The sequence below is a fragment of the Salvelinus namaycush genome, chromosome 11, assembly GCF_016432855.1.
Source record: "Salvelinus namaycush isolate Seneca chromosome 11, SaNama_1.0, whole genome shotgun sequence".
Taxonomy (NCBI): domain Eukaryota; kingdom Metazoa; phylum Chordata; class Actinopteri; order Salmoniformes; family Salmonidae; genus Salvelinus; species Salvelinus namaycush.
In genome coordinates, this window is record NC_052317.1 from 7019329 (window position 1) to 7046389 (window position 27061).

The 27061-nt window shown below is 42.5% G+C and overlaps 1 protein-coding gene across 3 annotated transcripts; it reads right to left on the reverse strand.

Moving 5' to 3' along the window:
• Positions 1–539: 539 nt before the first annotated feature.
• LOC120055743 (tyrosine-protein kinase JAK1-like) lies at positions 540–27061 on the reverse strand. Of its 3 annotated transcripts, none has more exons than XM_039003681.1 (25): positions 26858–27061; positions 26283–26487; positions 25830–25953; positions 25532–25682; positions 25249–25412; positions 24901–25105; positions 24563–24709; positions 24249–24431; positions 23639–23796; positions 22582–22696; positions 22116–22305; positions 21512–21615; positions 21126–21281; positions 20404–20491; positions 19822–19949; positions 18584–18719; positions 18358–18509; positions 17897–18047; positions 17648–17742; positions 16892–17084; positions 16651–16775; positions 14585–14757; positions 14111–14228; positions 13602–13715; positions 540–798 (listed from the first exon to the last, which is right to left on the reverse strand). In XM_039003681.1, exons 2-25 carry the CDS (start codon positions 26482–26484, stop codon positions 673–675), a joined length of 3498 nt encoding a protein of 1165 aa, XP_038859609.1. In that variant the 5' UTR covers positions 26485–26487; positions 26858–27061; the 3' UTR covers positions 540–672. The 3 variants fall into 3 exon arrangements, with proteins under 3 accessions (XP_038859609.1, XP_038859610.1, XP_038859608.1); XM_039003682.1 differs by lacking the exon at positions 540–798 and adding an exon at positions 10413–10460; XM_039003680.1 differs by lacking the exon at positions 540–798 and adding an exon at positions 12551–13041.

A 27061-nucleotide genomic window follows, 5' to 3' on the forward strand; every position in this document is an offset into this window, starting at 1 on the left:
TGTTCCACTAACTGACATTCGTCTGTCTGTCTGTCTGTCTGTCAGTCTTTTCATCCATCCATCCGTCTATTTGGATAGATGTGTTTGCTAAATGGCATATACACTGAGTGTTCAAAACATTAAGAACACCTGCTCTTTCCATGACAGACTGACCAGGTGAATCCAGGTGAAAGCTATGATCCCTTATTGATGTCACTTGTTAAATCCCCTTCAAACAGTGTAGATGAAGGGAAGGAGACAGGTTAAATAATGATTTTTAAGCCTTGAGACATGGATTGAGTATTTGTGCCATTCAAAGGGTGATGGTGCAAGAAATGTAAGTGCCTTTGAGTGGTGTATGGTAGTAGGTGCCAGGCGAGCCGGTTTTGCAACGCTGCTGGGTTTTTCATGCTCAACCTGTTTTCCGGGTGTATCAAGAATGATCCACCACCCAAAGGAAATCCAGACAACTTCACACAACTGTGGCAAGCATTGGAGTCAACATAGGCCAGCATCCCTGTGGAACGCTTTCGACACCTTGTAGGGTCCATGCCCCGACGAATTGATGCTGTTCTGAGGGCAAAAAGGGGTGGGGGGAGCAACTCAATATTAGGAAGGTGTTCCTAATGTTTTGGTATACTCAGTGTATATTATATTATTGTATATATCCATCTATGTGTGAGCTCTATCAGTTCAGACAGCCAGTCTATCTCCTCTGTGCCTCTCGTCCAGCAGCGTCTCCAGCTCCGTGATCAGGCCTTTGAACTGGATCCTGTTCGCCGGGTCATACTCCCAACACCTCCTCATCAGGGAGTATACCTGCGCACACACACACACAGAAAGGGAGAGAGATATGTATGAGTATGTTGCACGTCACTCCTTCACAGGAGAGGCATTTGAAAAACAATTCTCTCCATCAAAATGCATTTGACAGAAATGCCTTCGGGAACATGTGAACTTTCATGTGCCTTAATAACAAACTTGTATGCCATCTGTAAATAAGAATATAATTGTTAAATTACAAGCCTAGTTGGTTCAGCCACAGAAAAATACAGGAACCTTCACGCTAGCCATGATTGGCTGAGATAATGGATGGACTGGACATGCCGAGAGATGAGTTCTGATTGGTCTACCATGTAGCATGCTTCTGTCTATAACTTGAGCTGCTCAGTATGTAGATAATCCTTGCTACTGAAGCTTTTTTGAAATATATGTTAGCCATGTAGAACTGCAAAAGCGTTGCTACTGCTCTCAATAACATTGCTGCCTTGAATTTAGCAGGCACTATCGACAAAGATCAGTGGGGAAAAGTTGTGATGGACTACTTTCTGCACATGGTCAGTGTGAACCGGAGAGACTTCTCAGAACGGGCCAAACATGCTGTACAAACAAAACGGAAAAGACACAGGACGTCTTACTTCGTTAAAGGGGTTCCGGTCTGCCATGAAGCGTTCCTGCATATACATGGGTAAATCTAGCTACATTTTCAGATATCATACATTTCTAATTTAGGCAGAAAGTCATTTTCACTGCAAGTTAAAGAGTATTGTTAGCTAGCTAGCAAACCTTAACTTGATTGCTCGCTAGCTAACAATGAACCTAGTTGGTTAGCTTTCGCTACTTACAGATTTATACTACTGCATTTTATGCGTGGTGGCTAGCTATGACAATCTGTTTGTATTGCTAGTATTGTATGTGTTGGAATTATGGTTCATTGTTTGGCTAACTACATGTCTAAACAAAAGACTCCACATCGCCAGATGATTACATGACCCATCAAGTTAATCAGGTGTGTCTGGAGGTGATTACGGCCATCCATTGTATTTCATGAACATGTGTACATGTCTAGACATTACTGACCCATCCACTTAGCTAGATGTGGCTGGGGGGTGGTTGTAGCATTTTAGACATTTAGACAGGTGTGTCTGGGTTAGCATCACTTACACACTAAACAAAAATATAAACGCAACATGTAAAGTGTTGGTCCCATGTTTCATAAACTGAAATAAAAGTTCACAAAAAATTTCCAGCTTATTTCTCTCAAATGTTTTGCACAACTTTGTTTACATCCTTGTTAGTGAGCATTTCTCCTTTGCCAAGATAATCCATACACCTGACAGGTGTGGCATATCAAGAAGCTGATTAAACAGCATGATCATTACACCAGGGGCGTAGCCAGATGTTGTTTTTTTTTGGATAGGCCTAGAAAAATTTGGCTAGGCACTTTTTCTACTTATTTATTACATTTATTTTGTGATGTGCACCATATAATTATTTCTTAATACAATCGTTTTATACTAGTGCATAGTACTTGGCACAACCTCGTTACATATACAAATAATTACCTATCCCAGCATATTAAAATAAGACAGTAACTTTAGACCAGTTGCCAACAACATAAAACTCATCTTCAGGCGCACTTTAATCTCGATGGGCAAACAAGCCTATATTTGATGTTACCATTTATAGCACGGCGGGCAGTAGTACTATAAAAAGGTACCTTACCTTTAATAGACGTATCATAAGGCGTGACCTACATCACAAGGCGCAGACGGCGAGGCTTTGAGTTGAATATGGTGATGATTTCATCATAATCCAATGTATCTGTCAGTTCACTCTCAAAAGACAGCAAACTGAAGTGGTTCAGCCGGGCGCTTGTCATTGGTGTGCGAAGACGATTGTTTTATCCTAGTTGTTGTTGGGAAAAGTCTCTCCACACCGCATGATGTCATTGGAAGTGTGACAATGATCTTTAACCTCTCTAGGGTATGTGGGACGGTAGCGTCCCACATACCCTAGAGAAAGCCAGTGAAACTGCAGTGCGCCAAATTCAAAACAACAGAAATCCCATAATTTAAATTCCTCAAACATACAAGTATTTTACACCATTTTAAAGATACACTTGTTGTAAATCCAGCCAGTGTCCGATTTCAAAAAGGTTTTATGACGAAAGCACACCAAACGATTATGTTAGGTATGAGCCAAGTCACAGAAAAAGACAGCAATTTTTCCAGCCAAAGAGAGGAGTAACAAAAAGCAGAAATAGAGATAAAATGAATCACTAACCTTTGATTATCTTCATCAGATGACACTCATAGGACTTCATGTTACACAATACATGTATGTTTTGTTCGGTAAAGTTCATATTTATATCCAAAAATCTGAGTTTAGGCGGGACGCTATTGTCTCACTTGGCAAAAAGCCAGAGAAAATGCAGAGCGCCAAATTCAAATGAATTACTATGAAAATTACTATAAAAATCAATCTTTCATTAAATCACACATGAAAGATACCAAATTAAAGCTACACTGGTTGTGAATCCAGCCAACATGTCAGAATTCAAATAGGCTTTTCGGCGAAAGCAAACGATGCTATTATCTGAGGATAGCACAATAGTAAACAAAGACAGAGAAGCATATTTCAACCCTGCAGGCGCGACACAAAACGCAGAAATAAAAATATAATTCATGCCTTACCTTTGACGAGCTTCTGTTGTTGGCACTCCAATATGTCCCATAAACATCACAAATGGTCCTTTTGTTTGATTAATTCCGTCGATATATATCCAAAATGTCCATTTATTTGGCGCGTTTGATCCAGAAAAACACCGGTTCCAACTTGCTCAAACGTGACTACAAAATATCTCAAAGGTTACCTGTAAACTTTGCCAAAAAATGTCAAACTACTTTTGTAATATAACTTTAGGTATTTTTTAACGTTAATAATCGATCAAATTGAAGACGTGATGATCTGTGTTCAATACAGGATTAAAACCAACTATAGCTAGCTTTCTGGTCACGCGCTTCTATCTAACAGGACTCTTCAAGTGACTCTCGTTCAAGATGGCCGTACTTCTTCATTACACAAAGGAATAACCTCAACCAATTTCTCAAGACTGTTGACATCCAGTGGAAGCGGTAGGAACTTGCAAGCAGGTCAACAATTTTTTTTTTAATGGTTTGTCCTCGGGGTTTCGCCTGCTAAGTTCTGTTATACTCACAGACATGATTCAAACAGTTTTAGAAACTTCAGAGTGTTTTCTATCCAAATCTACTAATAATATGCATATCTTATCTTCTGGGGATGAGTAGCTGGCAGTTTAATTTGGGCATGCTTTTCATCCAAAATTCCAAATGCTGCCCCCTACCCTAGAGAAGTTAACAGTTTATATTAGGGAAAATATCATCAGGGCAGCTGTCAAGTACACTCATTATGGACAAAGTCACTTTCTCATGTTAATTTTGCAACTCAACTGCTGAATAAAAACAGTGAATTCAGCATCCTCAATTGATATTGCATAATGATCGCATGTAGTCTTCAGCTGCTCTTTAAGGCCGCAAGTTTGGGATTCTTTGGAAAAGGAAGCTGCCGCTTGCATGATCCCATACGTCTTCTTGAAATCTCGAGTTTAACTCAGTAATCTGTCTGTCTAGAATATTGTTCCAAAGTTGCCTCAGGTCACTGTCACTCTTGATGCTGGATGTTTTCCTTAATGAAGATGTGACAACAATGTCTGCCAATTTTACAGGCAGTTTTCGCTGCCGTGATGCGCTCACATTCCAATTACTAATATCATGCTTAATCATCATCTCTTCAGTTAGCTTGAGAACTTTATCAAAGTCTCCCCCTGAGTTATCTCTGAACGTAGAAAAGCTGCTTTTGAGGATTTCAATTCGTAGCAAAATCAATAGTGTCGAACAATTTACTAAACGTGACTAACAGGAATAAAAACTAAATTTGATTTGGCCACAAGCCTCTGAAAAATCTGCAAGAATCTCTAAAATGAAATCTAGAAGTAACAGCACTTTACTCACAGACCCTGATTTTGAACTCCACCATACATCCGTGGATGTTTCTAGCTCGATACATGGTCTATCGGGATGCAACTCTTTCTGTACTTCTATGAATCGAGCATGTCTGTGGGATCCACTCATAAATGTGTGTAGCTGGTTTACTGTGTCAAAAAAAGTACTGACATATCCTGACACTTTTGCAGCGGTGCACAGAACCAAATTCAAACGGTGGGAGTTGCAATGCACATACACCGCTTGCTTAAATGTTTGCTTTAGTAGGACATGTACCCCTCTGTCCCTGACATGACTGAAGCGCCATCGAAACAAAAACCCACACACAGAGTGGGATCCAACTCCAGGGGTTGCAACACTTCAAGTATTTTCAGAGAAATTCCTTGTGCAGACAAATCAGCGGTTTCCATAAACCCAACAGCTCTTTCTTGAATCATTCCAGCATGAATGTATCGGATGCACACAGCAATAAGTTCTCGTTTAGATTGATCTCTATATTCATCTGCTAGTATGGCAAAATACGTGGAAGGCGCAGAATGAACTTCATCTTTTATCCTGCACAGTAACAATGATGCTGCACACTCCAGCAACTCGTTCTGAATTTCGGGGCTCATAAGCCTGGCATTGCGAGGTAGCTCATTAAGCCTGTTTTGTATTTCTGAGTCATACTTTGAGATGAAATTTAAGATTTCTAAAAAGTTACCTTTGTTGATTGCCTCTTGGGTTTCTATTTGCCTTCTGAGTGGAATATCCTGCTTTGCACACATCAGAACCATATCTATGACCACTTTAACATGTACACGGTTTCTTTCTATAAAATCCATGTTTGCACACCATGTATTTTGTCCAACACAGTCTCACGACTTCTAGGCCCATGGGTCTAGAATTCAAATGTTGCAAGGGCACTAGCATGTAATTTGCTATTCTCGTGTTTGTAGCAAGCATTTCTTGTGAGTTTCCAGTTTTTAAATCCATCTCGTACAAATCTGAATTCAACATTTGCCCCAGGAAAGTGCGGACAAAACGTACAATATATTGCATCTTTTGCTTTACTATACTCAATCCACACAAACTGGTCATACATCCTTGAAGAGAAGCAGCGTGATTTGCCATTTATCATACTTGAAGGGAACTTTGCTAGATTTGGTTGACAGGCTGGTCAACGGCAGACAAATCTGACGGTGGACCTACTGCAGGTTCACCTCCGCCCGCAGCATCAAGAACGATAGGAGACGGTGGGGTAGGCAAGCATGCCTGGCTCAACGTGGCATTGGCGGTTGTGATGGCGATTGCGGTTGTTTCTATCTTGGCGCCACCTGTTAATGTCTCATTCTGGAAGCTATCGGTAGATTGATCCAAATTATTTTCTGGCACACACTCTGTCACGATCGTCTAATGAATTAACGGACCAAGGCGCAGCGTACGTAGAGTTCCACATGTTTAATCAGATGAAACTCACAAAAACAATAAACAGCAAATGAAACCGTGAAGTCATGGAGTGCTCACAGGCAACTACGCACAAACAAGATCCCACAAAACACAGTGGGGAAATGGCTGCCAAAATATGATCCCCAATCAGAGACAATGATAAACAGCTGCCTCTGATTGAGAACCATACCAGGCCAACATAGAAACAACCTAGATAGGAACACCCCCCCCCTAGTCACACCCCGACCTAACCAAAATAGAGAATAAAAAGGCTCTCTATGGTCAGGGCGTGACACACTCCTTTTCCTCCAGACGTCTTTTTTTGAAAAATCTAGCGATCGACATTTGGTTTGCCATAAAACTACTAGAACTACTAAATTACCTTAGCTGGTGAGTCAATTCGAGTAAGCTAACGTGGTAGAGCTTGCTAGCTTATGCGCTACAAGGTTTAGCCACGTGACATTGCCAGGTTGTTCAGGTAAACCATAGTATAATTTTTTTTTAATGTAACCAATGGTCGGAAGCCAACCTGATTGCCGCGGACTATTTCTTTGTTACATTATATTAAAATTACCCATAGAAAATAAATCTCTTTTAACAATGTAATAAAATAAATACAAATAAAAATGCATATTGAATAATTTATGGAACTTTTTTGGGGTAGGCCTGAGATCAAACTGGGTAGGCCACAGCCTACCCAGGCCTACCCGTGGCTACGCCGCTGCATTACACAGGTGCACCTTGTGCTGTGGACAATAAAAGGCCACTCTAAAATGTTCCGTTTTGTCACACAACACAATGCCACTGACGTCTCAAGCTTTGAGGGAGCGTGCAATTGGCATGCTGACTGCGGGAATGTCAACCACAGTTGTTGCAAGAGAATTGAATGTTCATTTCTCGACCTCCAACGTCGTTTTAGATAATTTGGCAGTACGTCCAACTGGCCTTACAACTGCAGACCACGTGTATGGCTTTGTGTGGCCGAGCGTTTGTTGCAGAGTGCCCCATGGTGGCGGTGGGGTTGTGGTATGGGTAGGTATAAGCTACAGACAACGGACACAGTTGCATTTTATCAAAGGCAATTTGAATGCACAGAGATACGGTCACGAGACGGTATCTCACAACAAGCCCATTGTTGTGCCCTTCATCCGCCTCCATCACCTCATGTTTCAGCATGATAATACACAGCCCCATGTCGCAGGGATCTGTACACAATTCTTTCAAGCTGAAAATATGCCAGTTCTTACATGGCCTGCATACTCACCAGACATGTCACCAATTGAGCATGTTTGGGATGCTCTGGATCGACAGGTACAACAGCTTGTTCCAGTTCCCGCCAATATCCAGCCATTGAAGAGTGGGACAACATTCCACAGGCCACAATCAACAGCCTGATCAACTCTATGCGAAGGAGATGTCGCGCTGCATGAGGCAAATGGTGGTCACACCAGATACGGACTGTTTTTCTGATCCACGCATCTACCTTTCTTTTAAGGCATCTGTGACCAACATGCATATCTGTATTCCCAGTCATGTGAAATCCATAGATTAGGGCCTAATTTATTTATTTGACTGATTTCCTTATATGAACTGTAACTCAGTAAAAATCTTTGAAATTGTTGCATGTTGCATTTATATTTTTGTTCAGTATAATAATTACAAAATATTTAATCTCAGCACTTTCTATTTTTTATATTGCTACTATGCAAGTAACCATTTCACTGTACCGTTTACACCTTCTGTATCCTGTGCATGTGACAAATAAACTTGTGCTTACCAGAGACGGAACTGTGAAGAACAAATTGACCTGCACCAAAGTCAGATTAGGAGGTATGCCAAGGACTTTATTGAAGGCTACTACTTTGACCACCTTTCATCTTAATCTTTGGTTGTTAACTACACTAACTTACTCTGTTTAGCACATGTCCTCACATGGGAATCTACTTTTATCCAATATAAAAAACAGCACAAAATAACAATAACGAGGCTATATACAGGGGCTACCAGTAGGGTTGCACATTTTGGTGAATATTCAGAGGTGGAAACTTCCCGTGGGAATTAACAGAATATATGTTAATATATGGCATATATGTTAATATATGGTAATTAATGGAAATATATGCAAATCAATATTAATACCATTTAAATTGAGATGTTTTTTTTTGCATTGGATATATTTACCATATCATATGGAGACAGAAACATAAACCTTTTACCTTATCATAAGTAGACAATTGCAAATGATTAAATACTTCCAATATAAATGTAAAAAACGATTTAGTAACAAATTTAACTTTAATAAAATGAGTTGACTTTTCACATGGGATGATTTCACAGAACAACAAAAGAAAGGGAATATTGAATGATCCCCAATGATCCATCGCATCTCCCAAAAACATTTTCAACATACATCTGTAAAATGACAGTTTTGAAACTAAAGCTTTGGTTGTCTTCCTCTCAGGCTTCCATGTCTTCTCCCTGGACCTCCTCAATGTCCACTGCTTGAACATCAGACTCTGAGGCCTCATCTTCACTGTCTCTTTCCAACCCTGGATGGCTCGTTGTCAGGCTCAAAAAGCTTCAAATTTGCCCGCATGGCCACCAATTTTTCAACCCTTGTATTGGTCAGCCTGTTGCGTGCTTTGGTGTGTGTGTTCCCAAACAAGGACCAGTTGCGCTCTGAGGCGGCTGATGTTGGTGGGATTTGGAGGATGATGATAGAGGCAACAGGGGAAAGAGCCTCAGATCCAAAGTCCCTTCCACCAGGTGGCTGCTGAGATATGTTGGCACGACTGCCATATTGCATCTCCATCCCAAAGCCCTTCTTGGAAGTGTCCTTCGCCTGACTGCCAAGAACCTTGCCCTCATCCAGGCCAAGGTGGCGAGACACGGTAGTGATGACACCATAGGCCTTGTTGATCTCTGCACCAGACAGGATGCTCTTGCCAGCATACTTGGGGTCCAAGAAGTACGCTGAGGTGTGCTTTTTGATGTATTTCAGAACAGCAGTTTTCCCTGCTTGGAGCAACAGTGAAGTGGGCAAGGCAGTACGGACTTCTTCTCTTACATCTGCAAGCAGAGTCTGAACATCGGACAGGGTGGCATTACCTCCCTCAATCCGTGCAATGGCTACTGCTATAGGTTTCAGGAGCTTCAGGCTGCTTACCAGTCTTTGCCCAAAATACATCATCCAGGAGGATCCTCTTGATGGGGCTGTCCATATCGGCAGACTGTGATATGGCCATTTCTTGGAGAGACTCCCCCTCAAGGAGACTGTCAAACATCATGACAACACCACCCCAATGAGGTTTGCTGGGCAGCTTCAATGTGGTGCTCTTATTCTTCTCACTTTGCTTGGTGACGAAGTTTGCTGCAATAATTTGATGACACTTCACATACCTAACCATTTCCTTCGCTCTCTTGTAGAGTGTATCCATTGTTTTCAGTGTCATGATGTCCTTGAGGAGCAGATTCAATGCATGAGCAGCACAGCCAATGGGTGTGATGTGAGGATAGGATTCCTCCACAGACCAAGCAGCCTTCATGTTCGCAGCATTGTCTGTCAACAGTGCAAATACCTTCTGTGGTCCAAGGTCATTGACGACTGCCTTCAGCTAATCTGCAATGTAGAGACCAGTGTGTCTGTTGTCCCTTGTGTCTGTGCTCTTGTAGAATACTGGTTGAGGCGTGGAGATGTAGTTAATTATTCCTTGCCCACAAACATTCGACCACCTATCAGAGATGATTGCAATACAGTCTGCTTTCTCTATGATTTGCTTGACCTTCACTTGAACTCTGTTGAACTCTGCATCCAGCAAATGTGTAGATAAAGCATGTCTGGTTGGAGGGGTGTATGCTGGGCGAAGAACATTCAGAAATCTCTTCCAATACACATTGCCTGTGAGCATCAGAGGTGAACCAGTTGCATACACAGCTCGAGCAAGACATTAATCAGCATTTCTCTGACTACATGCCTCCACTGATTCCAGGAGGACCATGAGCTGTTGCTATCGATAAGTCTGATGTCTGATTCATAATTTTCACCTTGAATGGAAGTAGAGGGACTTTTGTCAGAGGTTGCTTGTTGTGAGTGCTGAAGGAACTTTATGCACTTGGCCAGATGATTCTGCATCTTTGTTGCATTCTTCACATATGATTTGGCACAGTATTTGCAAATGTACACAGCTTCCTTCTACATTAGCTGCAGTGAAATGTCTCCACACATCAGATAGTGCCCATAGCATTTCCCTGTAAAGATTAGAAAAAAATGAGTTAAAATAAACAACAAATACAATTTTATGTACAGATCAATAGTTAATCAGTTAGATTAAACAACTCCTTTGTAAGATAAATGTTTTAAAATGAAACATGTATGGAAACAGGTGAATTAACACTCCTCAGTTAGCAGGCTCAAGCAAGCTAAAACCCACATGGTAGCAAAAACTAACAAGCAGAAATTGTTAACAAGTTAGAAATAATTTAAACACACTTTGCTGTAGGCTACTATTTACTAGTTAACAAAAATATAATGTAATATAAAATATATTCACCCCACCCAGTATTGTAATCAAAACTTACCAGAAAGCATGTAGTCCTTGTCGCAGACAGTGTAGTAGTGTGGGCTCAATAGAATCTCATTAGTGTGCAAGATCTTGAGAATCAGCTGTACATGTGATGGAAAAGTGCACTGCACATGTGATGGAAGAGCGTACTGTACATGCAGAGGGTTGCAATTCCATTGAATTGGGGATACTTTAACCAAAATATGCCACAAGACCTAGAATTGCCTTGTGTATCCCACAAAAAAAGTGCACTGTTATAAGCAAACTTTTCTGATGAATATAAGTAAAATTCCCCAAATTCCAGGGCTTAACTTCCCATGGAAAAATTCCCGGAAAGTTTCCGACCCTTTGCAACCCTAGCTACCAGTACCGTGTCAATGTGCAGGGGTACCGAGGTAATATGTACATGTAGGTAGGGGTAAAGCGACTATACATAGATAATAAACAGTGAGTGGCAGCAGCATAAAAAAGGGGGTCAATGCAAATAGTCCGGATAGCCATTTCATTAACTGTTTAGCAGTGTAATGGCTTAGGGGTAGGAGCTGTTAAGGAGCCTTTTGGACCTAGACTTGGCCCTCCGGTATCGCTTGAGGTAGCAGAGAGAACACTCTATGACTAGGGTGGCTGGAGTCTTTGACCATTTTTAGGGCCTTCCTCTGACACCACCTGGTATAGAGATCCTGGATGGCCGTGAGCTTGGCCCCAGTGATGTACTGGGCCGTATGCACTACCCTCTGTAACACCTTGCGGCCAAATGCAGAGCAGTTGCCATACCAAGCGGTGATGCAACCAGTCAGGATGCTCTCGATGGTGCAGCTGTAGAACTTTTTGAGGATCTGAGGACCCATGACAAATCTTTTCAGTCTCCTGAGAGGGAATAGGCGTTGTCGTGCACACCACACTTCCAGGTCTCTGACCTCCTCCCTCTACGCTGTCTCACTGTTGTTGGTGATCAGGCCTACCACCCTTGTGTCGTCGGCAAACTTAATGATGGTGTTGGAGTCGTGCGTGGCCACGCAGTTGTGTGTGAACAGGGAGTACAGGAGAGGACTAAGCACGCACCCCTGAGGGGCTCCCGTGTTGAGGATTAGCGTGGCAGATGGGTTGTTGCCTACCCTTACCACCTGGGGGCAGCCTGTCAGGAAGTCCAGGATCCAGTTGCAGAGGGAGGTGTTTAGTCCCAGGGCCCTTAGCTTAGTGATTAACTTTGAGGGCACTATGGTGTTGAACGCTGAGCTGTAGTCAGCGAACAATATTCTCACGTAGGTGTTCCTTTTGTCCAGGTGGGAAAGGGCAGTGTGGAGTGCAATGGAGATTGTGTCATCTGTGGATCTGTTGGGGCGGTATGCGAATTGGAATGGGTCTAGGATATGTAGGTTGCTGTTGATGTGAGCCATGACCAGCCTTTCAAAGCACTACTTTGCTACAGACGTGAGTGCTACAGGGTGGTAGTCATTTAGGCAGGTTACCTTGTTGTTTTTGAGCACAGGGACTACCGTGGTCTTTTCGAATCATGAAGATATTACAGACCCGGTCAGGTAGAGGTTGAAAATGTCAGTGAAGACACTTGCTAGTTGATCAGAGAATTCTGAGTATGGAGTCCTGGTAATCCGTCTGGCCCTGCGGCCTTGTGAATGTTGACCCGTTTTAAAAGGTCTTACTGACATCAGCTACAAAGAGCGTGATCACAGTCGTCTGGAACAGCTGGTGCTCTCATGCATGGTTCAGTGTTGCTTGCCTCAAAGCGAGTATGGAAGGCATTTAGCTCGTTTGGTAGGCTTGCGTCACTGGGCAGCTCATGGCTGGGTTTCCCTTTGTAATCCGTAATAGTTTGCAAGCTCTGCCACATCCGACAAGCATCAGAGCCGGTGTAGTAGGAGTCAATCTGAGTCCTTTATTGAGGCTTTGCCTGTTTGATGGTTGGTCGGAGGACATAGCAGGATTACTTATAAGCGTCCGGATTAGTGTCCCGCTCCTTGAAAGCGGCAGCTCTAGTCTTTAGCCCAGTGCGGATGTTGTCTGTAATCCATGGCTTCTGGTTGGGATATGTATGTATGGTCACGGCACGTACATATCCCAACCAGAACGTACGTACATATCCCAACCAGAAGTCATTCATTTTGTCTTTCCCTTTAAATCGCCATAGAAACGGCCCCTCTCAATGCAGATTGATCGTGGTTATAGGCAATGAAAGCGAAGGATCTGGAGGTGAAAATGACGACAGTATCACGTAGATTTTGATTGGTTGAAAACCAGCGGAAAGACACCTATAAATAGTAACGTTTCTATTGAATCAACACTGTCAAGTATAAGTATATTAAGGTTATAATATTGTAGAGAACATTCTAATGATTCATTCTAGATAATTTGTAATGACATAGGGCAAAGAAAACTACGTTTTGACATTAATTTCATAGCACCCTCTTGAATTGCCCCATTTTTCTCTGCATTCTACAGCAGTGAGTGAACGCCGTAAACATTGACTTTGATACCTCAGCACCTGCTCGGAACCATGGGATGTGCAGGATGTTCTATTCCCACTCATTCCTATTGAGGATAGTTTTAGTATAGAATAACACTACTGAATGTGTATTTAGAAAGGGTACTATTATCTTTAGTTTGGAGCGAAGTTGCCCTTAGACGCTGATCTTGGGTCTATTTAGCATTTTCCCCACTAATGGTTAAGCTTAGGATTGGGGGATCGGAAGGTGATCCTAGACCTGTACCTCGGGAAAACCTCATCCCGGCGCTTTAGCTTTCAGATGAAAGAGAAGGAAAGACTACAGCCTTGGTGAACAGATGGCACCACTTCCCGGAGTTCTCTTACCGTGTCTGGGCAGCGAGGTGGACAGGGCAGCCTGCTGCCGGCAATCAGCACTTCCACCAATCGGGTGAGAGTCATCTGACCATTGGTTTTATTTGGAAGCATCTCCTTATATACCTGTGAACAACCATGTCACATGATCAAAACCAAACCAGATGGTCGTACCTACACCCCAGTCTTTTCTCTCAAAGTATACACTCATGCACTTCTTCCCATGCATTTAAAAGGATTGGATTGGTGCAAGCTTGGGGAAGGAGTTTCCTCCATATTTCTTACTCTAGTCATTTTCTTTAAAATCCATGAAGTGCACACTTAGGGAGAAAGGTCAGAGTATTGAATTGCAGAATAATTTGATCCCATAACAGACAAGGGCTAGCTTGATGAACTAAGACATCAGATACAGTACATGTTAAAATGTCTGACTCCTAGTGTTTTGTCAAATCAATAAAGTTTAACAAATTTGTATGAAACTATTTTCATAGTGAAGTAAACACAGAGAGAAGGTTCTTTACCGTGTTAGGACTGCTGCTTGGCTCGCAGTAGGTCATTAGCTCATAGAGGGTCACTCCGAAAGACCACACGTCAGACGCAGGGTAGAACTTACAGTCCATCAGGCACTCAGGAGCATACCTACAAGGCAACACACACTGTAGCAAAATGTTTTACAAAAAAACCTGGAGATAAGCATTTCTTATTGTTCAAGTTGAGGTAGTCCCTCCCTTTTTTCAGTTTGATTTCTTCCGTTTGGTGTCTACTTATCAATGAACACGACCAAGGTAAATATGTCAGCTAATGTCAATACAATGAGCCACAACCTGTCAAGATCATTAGAGGTTTTAATCTGATCCATCACAGATAGCAACAATAAACTGGCTTCCAGGCTTTTAAATGGCATGTGACCTTATCTCCTTAACTTTGATTTGGGAGTGAACCATCAAGTTAAGTTCTGGGACCTGGCCTTGTCATTCTATTTCTAAGTTTCTCACCAGAAGACAGGGCTGAAGGTTTCCTCTTTGACAGTGTAGTAACTCTTGTCCTCCTTCATGCTCTTGGTCAGGCCAAAGTCTCCGATCTTCACTGTGCTCTCGTTCTCCACCAGAACGTTCCTGGCCGCCAAATCCCGGTGGATGAACCGCTGGGATCCCAAGTAATCCATTCCCTGAGAGACATACACACACATTTCACTTGTTTTTATAGTTTGTATACTTTTATAGCTATTTACCTGGCAGTCTTGTGGTTTCGAGGAGTCATTGAAACATTCAACACAACTTTCCATACAGTATTAGCCACAGTCACCAACGGTGTTCATTTCTTTGTAAGTAGCAGAAAGTTTATATAAATAAGGACTGCAATGCTTTAGAATGTCCAACTCTCTCCATAATCAGAAACCGCAGTACATACATAAATACAGTGGGGCAAAAAGGTATTTAGTCAGCCACCAATTGTGCAAGTTCTCCCACTTAAAAAGATGAGAGAGGCCTGTAATTTTCATCATAGGTACACTTCAACTATGACAGACAAAATGAGAAAAATCACATTGTAGGATTTTTAATGAATTTATTTGCAAATTATGGTGGAAAATAAGTATTTGGTCAATAACAAAAGTTTCTCAATACTTTGTTATATACCCTTTGTTGGCAATGACAGAGGTCAAACGTTTTCTGTAAGTCTTCACAAGGTTTTCACACACTGTTGCTGGTATTTTGGCCCATTCCTCCTTGCAGATCTCCTCTAGAGCAGTGATGTTTTGGGGCTGTTGCTGGGCAACATGGACTTTCAACTCCCTCCAAAAATGTTCTATGGGGTTGAGATCTGGAGACTGGCTAGGCCACTCCAGGACCTTGAAATGCTTCTTACGAAGCCACTCCTTCGTTGCCCGGGCGGTGTGTTTGGGATCATTGTCATGCTGAAAGACCCAGCCACGTTTCATCTTCAATGCCCTTGCTGATGGAAGGAGGTTTTCACTCAAAATCTCACGATACATGGCCCCATTCATTCTTTCCTTTACACGGATCAGTCGTCCTGGTCCCTTTGCAGAAAAACAGCCCCAAAGCATGATGTTTCCACCCCCATGCTTCACAGTAGGTATGGTGTTCTTTGGATGCAACTCAGCATTCTTTGTCCTCCAAACACGACGAGTTGAGTTTTTACCAAAAAGTTATATTTTGGTTTCATCTGACCATATGACGTTCTCCCAATCTTCTTCTGGATCATCCAAATGCTCTCTAGCAAACTTCAGACGGGCCTGGACATGTACTGGCTTAAGCAGGGGGATAAGTCTGGCACTGCAGGATTTGAGTCCCTGGCGGCGTAGTGTGTTACTGATGGTAGGCTTTGTTACTTTGGTCCCAGCTCTCTGCAGGTCATTCACTAGGTCCTCCCGTGTGGTTCTGGGATTTTTGCTCACCGTTCTTGTGATCATTTTGACCCCACGGGGTGAGATCTTGCGTGGAGCCCCAGATCGAGGGAGATTATCAGTGGTCTTGTATGTCTTCCATTTCCTAATAATTGCTCCCACAGTTGATTTCTTCAAACCAAGCTGCTTACCTATTGCAGATTCAGTCTTCCCAGCCTGGTGCAGGTCTACAATTTTGTTTCTGGTGTCCTTTGACAGCTCTTTGGTCTTGGCCATAGTGGAGTTTGGAGTGTGACTGTTTGAGGTTGTGGACAGGTGTCTTTTATACTGATAACAAGTTCAAACAGGTGCCATTAATACAGGTAACGAGTGGAGGACAGAGGAGCCTCTTAAAGAAGAAGTTACAGGTCTGTGAGAGCCAGAAATCTTGCTTGTTTGTAGGTGACCAAATACTTATTTTCCACCATAATTTGCAAATAAATTCATTAAAAATCCTACAATGTGATTTTCTGGATTTTTTCCCTCATTTTGTCTGTCATAGTTGAAGTGTACCTATGATGAAAATTACAGGCCTCTCTCATCTTTTTAAGTGGGAGAACTTGCACAATTGGTGGCTGACTAAATACTTTTTTGCCCCACTGTACCTATAGAGGCTAGTTAAAACAGGGGTATTAATAAAGCTCCATACTACAATACCTGGCAGATCTGGAGGGCGTAGTTGAGAAGTCTCTTGAGGTCAGTCTGGTGTTTTCTTTTGGGAAGGTAGTCCTTCAGGCTCCCCGCTGGCAGGTACTCCATAATCAGCTTAGTGGTCCTCCCACCTAGACAAAGAAACACGATTTTCACACAAGTGTGTGTGTGTGGTGTGTGTATTGTATATTTACATACAGTATACATTTAGGTGTGTATGTAGGATTGCATCCATTGCCCTCCTCACCCTCCTCGCTACACACTCCTTTGTATTTGACAATGTTGTGGTGGTAAAGTTCTCTCATGGTATCTATCTCTCTTCTCAGGTGGCAGGCCAGCTGGCCTTTGCCGTTTGACTTCAGAGACTTGACCGCCACCAGCTCCCCTCGGCCATCCCCACGGGGGTCATACTGACACAGCTCCACCTTACCAAACTGACCCTGCACAGTAGACACACAACACAAGAACAATTCTAGAATAAAGCACGCCACAGACATAGTGAACACATATTAACCCAAACAAGTACAGTTCATATCCGTACCACACACACAATTACATACCTCAATCGTCACATTACAGGGGTATTACTAGGATGAAAAAAACTAAGCGGTCACCTTGACACTCATATTTTGGGTTCTGATGGGGTAAGACAATGAAACTAAGCTCAAGGAAGCATTTTGGTGGCAGGAAACCTAGTGGTTAGAGCGTTGGGCCAGTAACCGAAAGGTTTCTGGATCGAATCCCAGAGCTGACAAGGTGTTCTGTCGTTCTGCCCCTGAACAAGGCAGTTAACCCACTGTTCCCCGGTAGGCCGTCATTGTAAATAAGAATTTGTTCTTAACTGACTTGCCTAGTTAAATTAAATATAAGAGATATTATTCACGAATCAATGGCTATAATTTAAAAAAATAAAAATAATTGATGTACCAATCCCAGATTTCCCCTTTAAAATGGGGACAAGTACTCCAATAGTAAAGTATACATGTATTAAGAGAGTCCCTACCTCTCCCAGGTCATCAATTTTCCTGAGGAACCTAATATCAAACACAGTGGGGTCCACTTCCTGGATGGGCACCCTACCAGGTGGCAGGACTGGGTCTGGGGGAGGGGCCACACAGAGATAGGGTTATACAAATACATTCTCTATGTAAACACAGGCACACACACACACACTTGTCTGCATGCACATACACATGCAGGTGATAATGACAACAAGAACAATAGAGACAGATAAAAAGGTTTGTCCTCTTACTCTGCTCGGATACCCCGGTGAGGTCCCTGACAATGGCCCTGAAGAAGGGCCTCCTCTTGGGGTCGTAGTTCATGCACTTGGTGATGAGCTCAGCCAGCTGAGGGCAGTCTGGGGTCACCAGGGAACACTGGGCTGAGTAAAACATCTCCTTCTTCTCACAGAGAGAAAGAGAGGAGATGGATCAGAACCAAGACTGTTCCAATACTGATTCCAATTCCTTGCTTCTAAGTGATATGCTATGAATATTGTAAGAATACCACAGTCTACAAGTGTCAATAAATAGGTGTATTCAATGAAATAACTCAAGACCTCCCCTCTGAAATAGATATCTCACCTGGGTAAATAAAGGACACATTTAAAAAAATTAAAAAAATAGTTAGGCTATGTCGCAGGAGTCTGGGGGTGGTTGTGAGTGAGAGATTGTGTTGCTCACTGTCTTGTCAGGGGAAGTGTGGGTGTACCTCTATGAGTTTCTTGTCCTTGAGAGGAGCCACTCCCTCATAGCAGATCTCCCACAGTGTGGTGCCAAATCCCCACTTATCCACCGCAACACTCAGGGCCTGGCTGTTCCTCACACACTCTGGGGCGATCCACGGGATCCTCTCCACACACTCTGTAATACAACACAGTCTTGTCAGCTGGGGGGGAAAAAACAGACACACAGAGACGCACACACCACACACACACCTTGTATGTTGAGTGCGGAGATGGAGACCCCGGGGCTACTCAGTTTGATGAAGGGCCCAGTCTCTCCCTCTAGGCCATCCCGCTCCACTAGGACGTTCTTAGCACACACATAGCCATGGACCAGCTTCTTATCCTCCTATAGGTGACAGGAACACAGGGAAGGGTCAGGTCTAGAGCCATATAGATCTATGCAACTTTGACAAACTACTACTACTGTATTGTCCAGGTTGGCACCAAGTTCCAAGACCATTACATTCTACATTAGATTATAAAATGCAATGTTATTATAATGGCACATTTCTATGTCTGATTCATACTATGGGGTCAGCCTGAATCATACTGGACCGGTATTTTCTGTTCACATTGTCCTTTCTACCACGGTTCCAGTAACTGTAACTATGGAGAATGCATAACCAGGCCTCCATTTTGGAGAAAAAAATTGCATAGACGAGCATAGGCTGGTCATGCTGGTGACCAGCCTTTTTTTTTTTTCTTCTCGTGCCTTCGCTGTGTTTTCGCTGGTGACCAACCTTCGCTGTGTTTTCGCTGGTGACCAGCTTTCATTGTGTTTTCGACACTGGTAAAGTCACATGCTGGCTTGCAAAGTGATGTTCAATTCCTATCCAGTCAGAGTGGGGATGTCCAACAATTGTAACTTTTATTCACCCACAATGGCATTCAGAATGACTGCCAGTGTTAAAACAATGAATAAATGAACCTAAACCTAAACAACTATTTCAATAACGGGGTCAATAAGTCAACTAACAGATTGGATTAGTTTAGAGAAATGGCTGTTATTTATCTTCGTGTAGCATAAGATTATTAATCAATTAATTTATCAACCAATGAACATGCAAAAACACAGATATTGAAACAAACAATTAAAACAATCTAACCGCAATAGAGCAATCTGGGAAATACAATAATGATGGGTGTGCTTTTGCAGACCAGCTTGACCAGCATAGAACAGCTTGGTCACCAGCATCACCAGCATAAGCTGGTCATCAGCATACCAGCATTACCAGCATGAGTTGGTTACCAGAATCACCTGCTTGACCAGCTAGTCAGCCAGCCTAACCAGCGAGACCATGCTGGTCAGACCAGCTTGACCAGCATGGACAGGCTTGATATTTAGGCTGGTCTATGCTGTTTTTCCCCCCCATCAGGGCAGCCCAGTACAGCTCGGTTTGGCCCTGTAGTGTCAAATCGCAATTGTGTCTCGTCTCATCACATCTCACCAGGTAGCTGAGGGCGCCGGTCAGTTGTTTGGCCACCTGGTACTTCCAGGAGGTGCTGAGTTCAAGACGATGTCCCCGCATGAACACATCCAGAGGACCCAGCGTCACATGCTCCTCCACAATGATATCTAAACAGCGACAACACCATACACACACACACACACACAGTTAGAGGTACAAAAAATGTCTAGCCTATTTCAGGTAAAAAAGTATGAGTAGGTTGCAACTTAATAAATAAATAAATAATAATACTTTTGCTGTCAGAGACATTTTCCACAATATACGGTATATGCAGACAAGCTATGTCCTAACCTTCAGCGATGCAAACTAATCAGCAGTATCGGGTATCAACTTCCACAACAACTAAGAGCGTGAAGCGCGAGGCTAAACTTCTCCCTAGTTGTTGTGGTGCAGATATCATGTTGTAGGAGTGTGAAGGGTACACATGAACATGCACAGATATGTGCGTACATAGTCTTGCATGGCGCTCGTCTGCATTAACGTTGGTTCTTCCTGCGGCATGTGGCATATCGCAGAGTCTCAGTTTAGGAGTCTAAATAAGAGGAAGGAAGGATGACTTACTGTCATGGTTGCGAACACAGACACCGTGCAGCAGAGTGATGTGTTGATGGGACACCTGACGCATCATACTGACCGTTTCAAAGAAAGTCTAACGGAAAGAGCTCAGTGTCAAAGGTCAGAGTCAAAAGTCAAAGGGAGAAGTTACAAGGTCAGACATGGGTGGTGGAGGGAGGAGCGGTGTGTATGTGTGGTAGCCCTTTACTGCAGTCAAATGACCTACTAGCCTCATGGGTGGAATGTTATTAATATTTTTCATAATTTCCTAATTAATAAACATTATATATATATTTTTTAAGCCCAAAATCCTGTTTCTATGTCAAACGGTTTTGTTATATTTCAGTCTTCTGCGATGTATATAAAAGTGTAATATTGGGACGTAAACTCAAAATATAGTACATTTCAACTCTATACCTGACATGGTAGAGGCGTCTTCTTATTTTCTAAGCCCATAACCATGTGTGTGATGTGTATACTTTGAAACAAAAGTAGATTTGTTTAAGACTACTAAGAAACACTCTGTGTGACCCTGATTTAGCCCAATGCAATAAAAGGTTAGTGTATGCCAATCACATTAATTTACAAAGCCACTTTTTGTTTATACAGTATGTGTGTGTGTGTGTGTGTGTGTGTGTGTGTGTGTGTGTGTGTGTGTGTGTGTGTGTGTGTGTGTGTGTGTGTGTGTGTGTGTGTGTGTGTGTGTGTGTGTGTGTGTGTGTTCTCACCATAGACATGTCTCTGTGTTGGGACCCTAGCACTTTCAGGACCACTTTCACCTCGTGGTAGGTTTGGGAACCCCACACATCCTTCTCTTCCTCACTCTTTATCTTAAATTTGCCAGCATAGATGTTAGTTCTGGTGCCACAGCCCAAGTGCTCCTCCTATATAGACATATGAGAGACACAGACACGGTTATGGACAGAATAGCATTATTTGTAGATCGAAGGAAATTAAATAAAAAGTAGTATTGTCAGTGTAGGGCATCCTGTGCACACAAACATACTGTAAACACATAGTAAAGGCTAACATGCAAACACACAAGCACATTCAAATCCACACAAGCAAACAGACAGACTCACACAACCACGTACACAAGTGCACACACACACACCTGCACTATGTCCTCGTTGAGGATCTTGTGGAAGATGACATGACTCTGTACAGGGTCGGTCGGCTCCGCATCTCTCTTTGTCACTAGTAGCAGGTTAGACATTTCTGAAACAAACAAAAAAAACTGAAATGGGAAACAATATAGACACACACCAATCTTCTCCCTCTGACGTGAAAACAGGCGACAGAGCTGCCGAATTCAGGAAAACCACTGTAACTGAGCAACATTTCCTGTTTGATAGTGGTATAAAGAGAATAACACATCCAGGTCTGGTGTATTGTATGGCATAAGGTGCCAAACCTCTGGGAAGGACCATGGTCAGGGATTAGGTGCCGTGGTGATACACTTTAGAAAAAAGGGTTCCAAAGGGGTTCTTCAGCTGTCCCCATAAACTTTTTTGGTTCCAGATAGAACCCTTTTTTGTTACAGGTAGAAAACCCTTTTGGGATCCATGTAGAACCCTCTGTGGAAAGGGAACCAAAAGAGTTGTTCCTGGAACCAAAAAGGGTTATTCTATGGGGACAGCCGAAGAACCCTTTTAGGTTCTAGATAGCACCTTTTTTTCTAAGTGTGTGTAGTATTGGGGCAGGGTATCATACCATACCTCTGGGCTGCGGAGGGCAGGCCTTGCGGAGCTGGAAGAAGACTCCGTCTGAACTAAGTCTCTGGCCCATCAGCTGTTCCATCAGCTCCCCGAGAGAGGGCTGCCTCAGAGCTGTACCACTCAGGCCGTAGCCTTCCGGCCCCACCTCGATCTTAAAGCTACGGTACGGATGGCTATCGGTCTGGTTCACCTACAGCAAGAGTGCCAAGAAGAGGAGAACAAGTATAGAGAGTAATCGAGCCAATTTATTTACACCGACCATTTTACAGCAACAAATTGTCACAATTCAGTTCAGTCAAATAATGGTGACTAACAAGATAGTCACTAACACGATAGCGCCGCCAGGCTTTTAAAAGTGAGAAAGCCTCACAAAAATTTTCAAATGTATCATTGTCTGAAAATGAGAGTGGCTGTATACATGTCTAAATGAGTATGGGTGAGGCAGATGGTGGAAGTGGTACTATACTTCATTGCATTTGACAGTCAGGATGATGTGGTCATAGTCGATGCAGCTCCAGCGCAGCACATACATGCCCTCCTCCCTGCCCTCCTGACGCAGCTTGTGGGCGGTGTAGTCCATGCTGGAGGGGGAGGGGCCAAATTGCATCATGGGAAAAGGGGTGGATCAACTCAGTTCTACACTAGTATAGAAGTATTACTGTATCACTAGCTAGGTTCCCATCCAATTGGCGACAGATTTTCATCAGAATATTCTAAAATATGCACATTTTCCAACCAGTGGTGGGTTTCCACCAAACTGACCTGTTGCGAATAACAATCAGTGCACAGAAGTCAGTGAAGCAGTGCACAGAAAATGTACTTTTTCACTTACGTTTTCATGGACCGAATAAAAATCGAACGTTTTTTTCTTCATTTTCCACTCGACCAATAGTGGTCACAAAAATTGTTCTGTTAAATAGTAAATGTGCCTACTTTGTTATTGGCATGTGTGCTTTAACCAACAGTTCATAGATACAGTGCGGGTAGTCTGTACAGATAGTCTACATGATGAGATTATTATGGATAAGAGCGAGAATATTTGTATTTGTTAAATGTCAGACAAGCATCGATCATCGTGTCACCAGAATAAGACCCTCGATATTGATTGGAAGGAAAGGTGCATCAAGCTCATCACTGTGCACTTTCACCACCCTGTGAAGTTCATCATAATTTATTTAATCTGTAGCTGAATAAATTGCATGGTTTCCCGAGTCATAGTGAGAGAACCACACACCATATCATCGCGTGACTCCAAGTTCACTTCGATATGATCCTACCACGTCAAAAAAACAAATGATCTGTCAGAAATTATAAAATTGAACGAAACTTCCTATCTCCAACATGGCTGTCGTGATTGTTTTATCTATACGGTGTGACCTTACTCGCATAAAAACTGTGGATGGAAATGTGGTTACTGACAAAGATATCTGTATAATCTGACAAATTGACAGTATTACAAAAATGTTGTATTTTATTAATATTTACATTTTCTCTAACCAATGAATGGGAATATTTAAGCTCACCTGATTGGACCATGACAGCCTTCCTGCAGGTTCTGTACCACGGAGGGAGGGGCCACATCTGTACACAGGAAGTGATGTGCATCCACTGTCAGACGAAAGTATCCATCAATGAGGGTGGCAAAAGACAATGCCTCTGCATGGTAACCCAGGCTCAGTTCCTGTGGTGGAGATAGAGCGACAACTAATGACAATGAAGGTCCATGTCCAATATGAAAGAGAAAATTGGTAATAAGAGTATACACTGACGGAGTCTCATTCAAGATTGCTCACCCAGATATTCAGCATTATTGAACGTTTAAGTTTCCTCTGAAGCTTAAACCTCCAATATGTAACTTTTTGGGAGACCCCATCAAATTCAATGATTCCTGTTCTTAATTTCGTTTTTGACTCTTTTGCTTTCGGTTTTGTACACCAGCTTCAAACAGCTGAAAATACAATATTTTTTGTTATTGAAAATATATTTGACATCGGTTTAGATGGTACAATGATTCTCTACACTATACATTGCTTGTTTTGTCACATTAACTGAAATTAGGCAAACTATTACAATTTTAGCAACCAGGATATGGCGATTTCTGCATATTGCACCTTTAAACCAATGAAACTTTACCATCTTTTTGTTGTCCTGCTTGTGGACAGTGACTGTGGAGCCCTTGATGTTGATGTGTGTAATCTCATAGAAATCAGAGAAGGTTTTCCAGTCATTCGAAACGTCTTGAGCTGGTTTGTTCTTCCAGTTGATGTCGGTTTTGTACTTTTTTGATTTTTTCTTCTCTTTGGCAGTCCATGCATTCTGAGAAATATATGAACATGAAATGTTTTTATCTCTTTATGAACAACATATCAGATGACATTTAGATAATAATGATGGATACAACGTGTGCCATAATTTACACATTCTAAACTACAAAATACTATACTCACATTCTGTTGCATCCTCCGCCACTTGATCCCTGTATTTCCAGACACAAGGACTTGGTACTGGGTGGGCTGACCCTGGTTACAGGAAGTGGGTGTTCCTTCCATCTCCCCTTCGCTGTCAGTCACACGTAGCACTTCAGGCTTGTACATCTTGTAATGAGACAGGATACCATTATGTTAGCTTCAGGAACATCTTTACACATACAGTACTTTACACAGATTTTTAGAGTACCACCTGGTTCTGTCTTTGGCCCAGTGCCATTCTTTCTTTAATTAATAGCGCGTCTGCAAACATGGTTACGCAGTGCATTATGGGTACTGTAATACATCTTGCTACACACCTCACAGCCGAACTCACAGGTCAGCGTCTCCAGCGTAGCCAAGTATTTGACCTTGATGTCATGGGTGTTGACTTTGTTGCTCTTCACTGTCTTGTTGTTGAACTCGTTAAAGAAGTGCTGAAACACCCGGGAGATGCGGAGTCGTGTCAGGAAGTTCCGCTGCTTGATGATTTGGTTCACGCTCTCTGGGATGTATTTCTTATAGCTGGGTGGGATTGAAAGAGATTTGGTTGAGTCGGGGGTGTATGTGTGTGTGTGCATGAGTGTGTATAAGAAAGATGGTAAACCGACAGCAAGACAGTAACACCAGCTTAATTTTGAACCTCTTTGTGAGTGACGATTAGTTACCTGATCTGTCCTGCTAAATATGGGTTGCCGATGTTCTTCTCCAAGGCATTGTGTGTGATAGACAACACTGCCACCCCCAGGCACTCATTCTCAATAAAGTGGGCCTCCTCTTCATTCTGAGGGTTGCGCACTGCGGCCCACCCCTTCAGGAAGTCATGCTGACCCTGGGAAAAGCCAATGCACAAACACATGAATCAGGATATATGACTGTGTATGCTAGAATTCTACATTTGAGGATACAACTGTTTTAAACTGTATAAACCTTTTTTGTGCAAAATTATACCTGGGCAAACAGATACTTCAGTGAGGCAGCCTCAAGGAGTGCCGCACCCCCTGATTCGGTCTTCGGCCCATTGCCGTTCTTTGTCTTGAGGGCATGTCTGCAAACACGTGGCACATTGTCATTTGCACCATGCCAGTTGGTGAAGTAGAACCTGGATAAAGAGACGAGGGTATTTCAATGTCAGTATGAAGTTTTTGTAAGAAAGTTATTTTTATCTCAAGTTTGCGAATTTGGTTACCTCTGCTTTGTTCCTTCAATATTTGTGACAAACTGAGGAGCAACATATCCTAATGCTTACCTCATGCGATAGTGGAGCTTTAAGCAGGTGCTCTCCTCGATTTTGAAGGTGTGATTGGGAGGGTACCAGATGTCCATGCCCTCGTCATACAAGGCAAACAGATTGAAGCAAAGAGGTGAAATGCCTAAAAAGAGAGATATGATTTCCCTCAACGCAGAACCAGCAAGTTGCTACCTTTCATATTCATTATCCATAACACACACTCAGATGAGCAACTCAGGAGGGGGAAAGAAGACTTGGAATTTCGGTCTGAGTGAGAGATCTTAGTAAGACTTTTGGTCTGAGAGAGTTTACAGTCTGTGTGAGAGGGGTTTGTGTGTGAGAGAGAGCGAGAGACAGAGAGGGAGAAAGAGAGAAAAAGAGAGTGAACAAAGAGGGGGGACATAAACTATGTTTATGTTACTGTATTAATGTCCATATATTTCCTTGTATGTAACACTGACTCAGACTCACCACACTTCTTGGCTGCCTCTGTGCACAGCTCCTCAGCAGTGTAACAACCCCAGAGAAACTCAAGCTGGTGAGAGTCTCGCAGGTAGAAGTGGACCTCGAGGCCCTGTGCTAATACAGGGATTGGCGTGAACTTGCCCTTCCTCGTCCTCCGCATCTTTGCCAACAGTTGCCTGCCCATGTCCATTGCCTTGTTTCGAGGCATTCACTAAAGAAGAGAAGATTAATGTTAAGAGGATGACAATATAGCCATAGTAGGCTACTATATGGCTGTAATAAGTGCATAATATGTAATAGTGACTTTGATGTCATTTTAGCTCATATATTTAAAACCAGAATAATCCAAAATCATAGGCTACCTGAAAGTAAAAGTGAAAATCTGAGTACAAAATCTATTGATGACAAAAAATCTATTATTCACATTTAAATCCATGTGTATCTTCAAAGAGCAGAATGTTAAACTCTAAGTATGTGAATTAAGGGAAATCTGAATATAAACTACTTACTTACAGTATTACAGTACTTACAGTAGACCAGTGACAATAACCTATGATGAAACGCCTCATTATGAAACTCACCTATGTCTATGACTTTATGCCGTCCACGAATGTCTGAAAAAAATAACTTTCTCTTTCATGAACGGCCCAATATCAATGTAGGCTACTTATATTATCCTATTATGATGATGTTTTTGAGCACGTATCATTGATAAGGGTTTTAAATCCTGTACAATGATGTTGCTAAATCTCGGCGATGGCTCTTCCAAGCAAGCGTCTTGTCAA

What these genes read in the sequence shown, in the direction of transcription:
- LOC120055743 (XM_039003680.1), bottom strand. Translation starts at nt 26,484, where the DNA reads ATGCCTCGAAACAAGGCAATGGACATGGGCAGGCAACTGTTGGCAAAG. An exon ending in AGAGGCAGCCAAGAAGTGTG is followed by an intron (nt 25,954 to 26,282) that starts GTGAGTCTGAGT and finishes CTCTCTTTTTAG; the next exon opens with GCATTTCACCTCTTTGCTTC. An exon ending in CAAGCAGCAGTCCTAACACG is followed by an intron (nt 13,716 to 14,110) that starts GTAAAGAACCTT and finishes GGTTGTTCACAG; the next exon opens with GTATATAAGGAGATGCTTCC.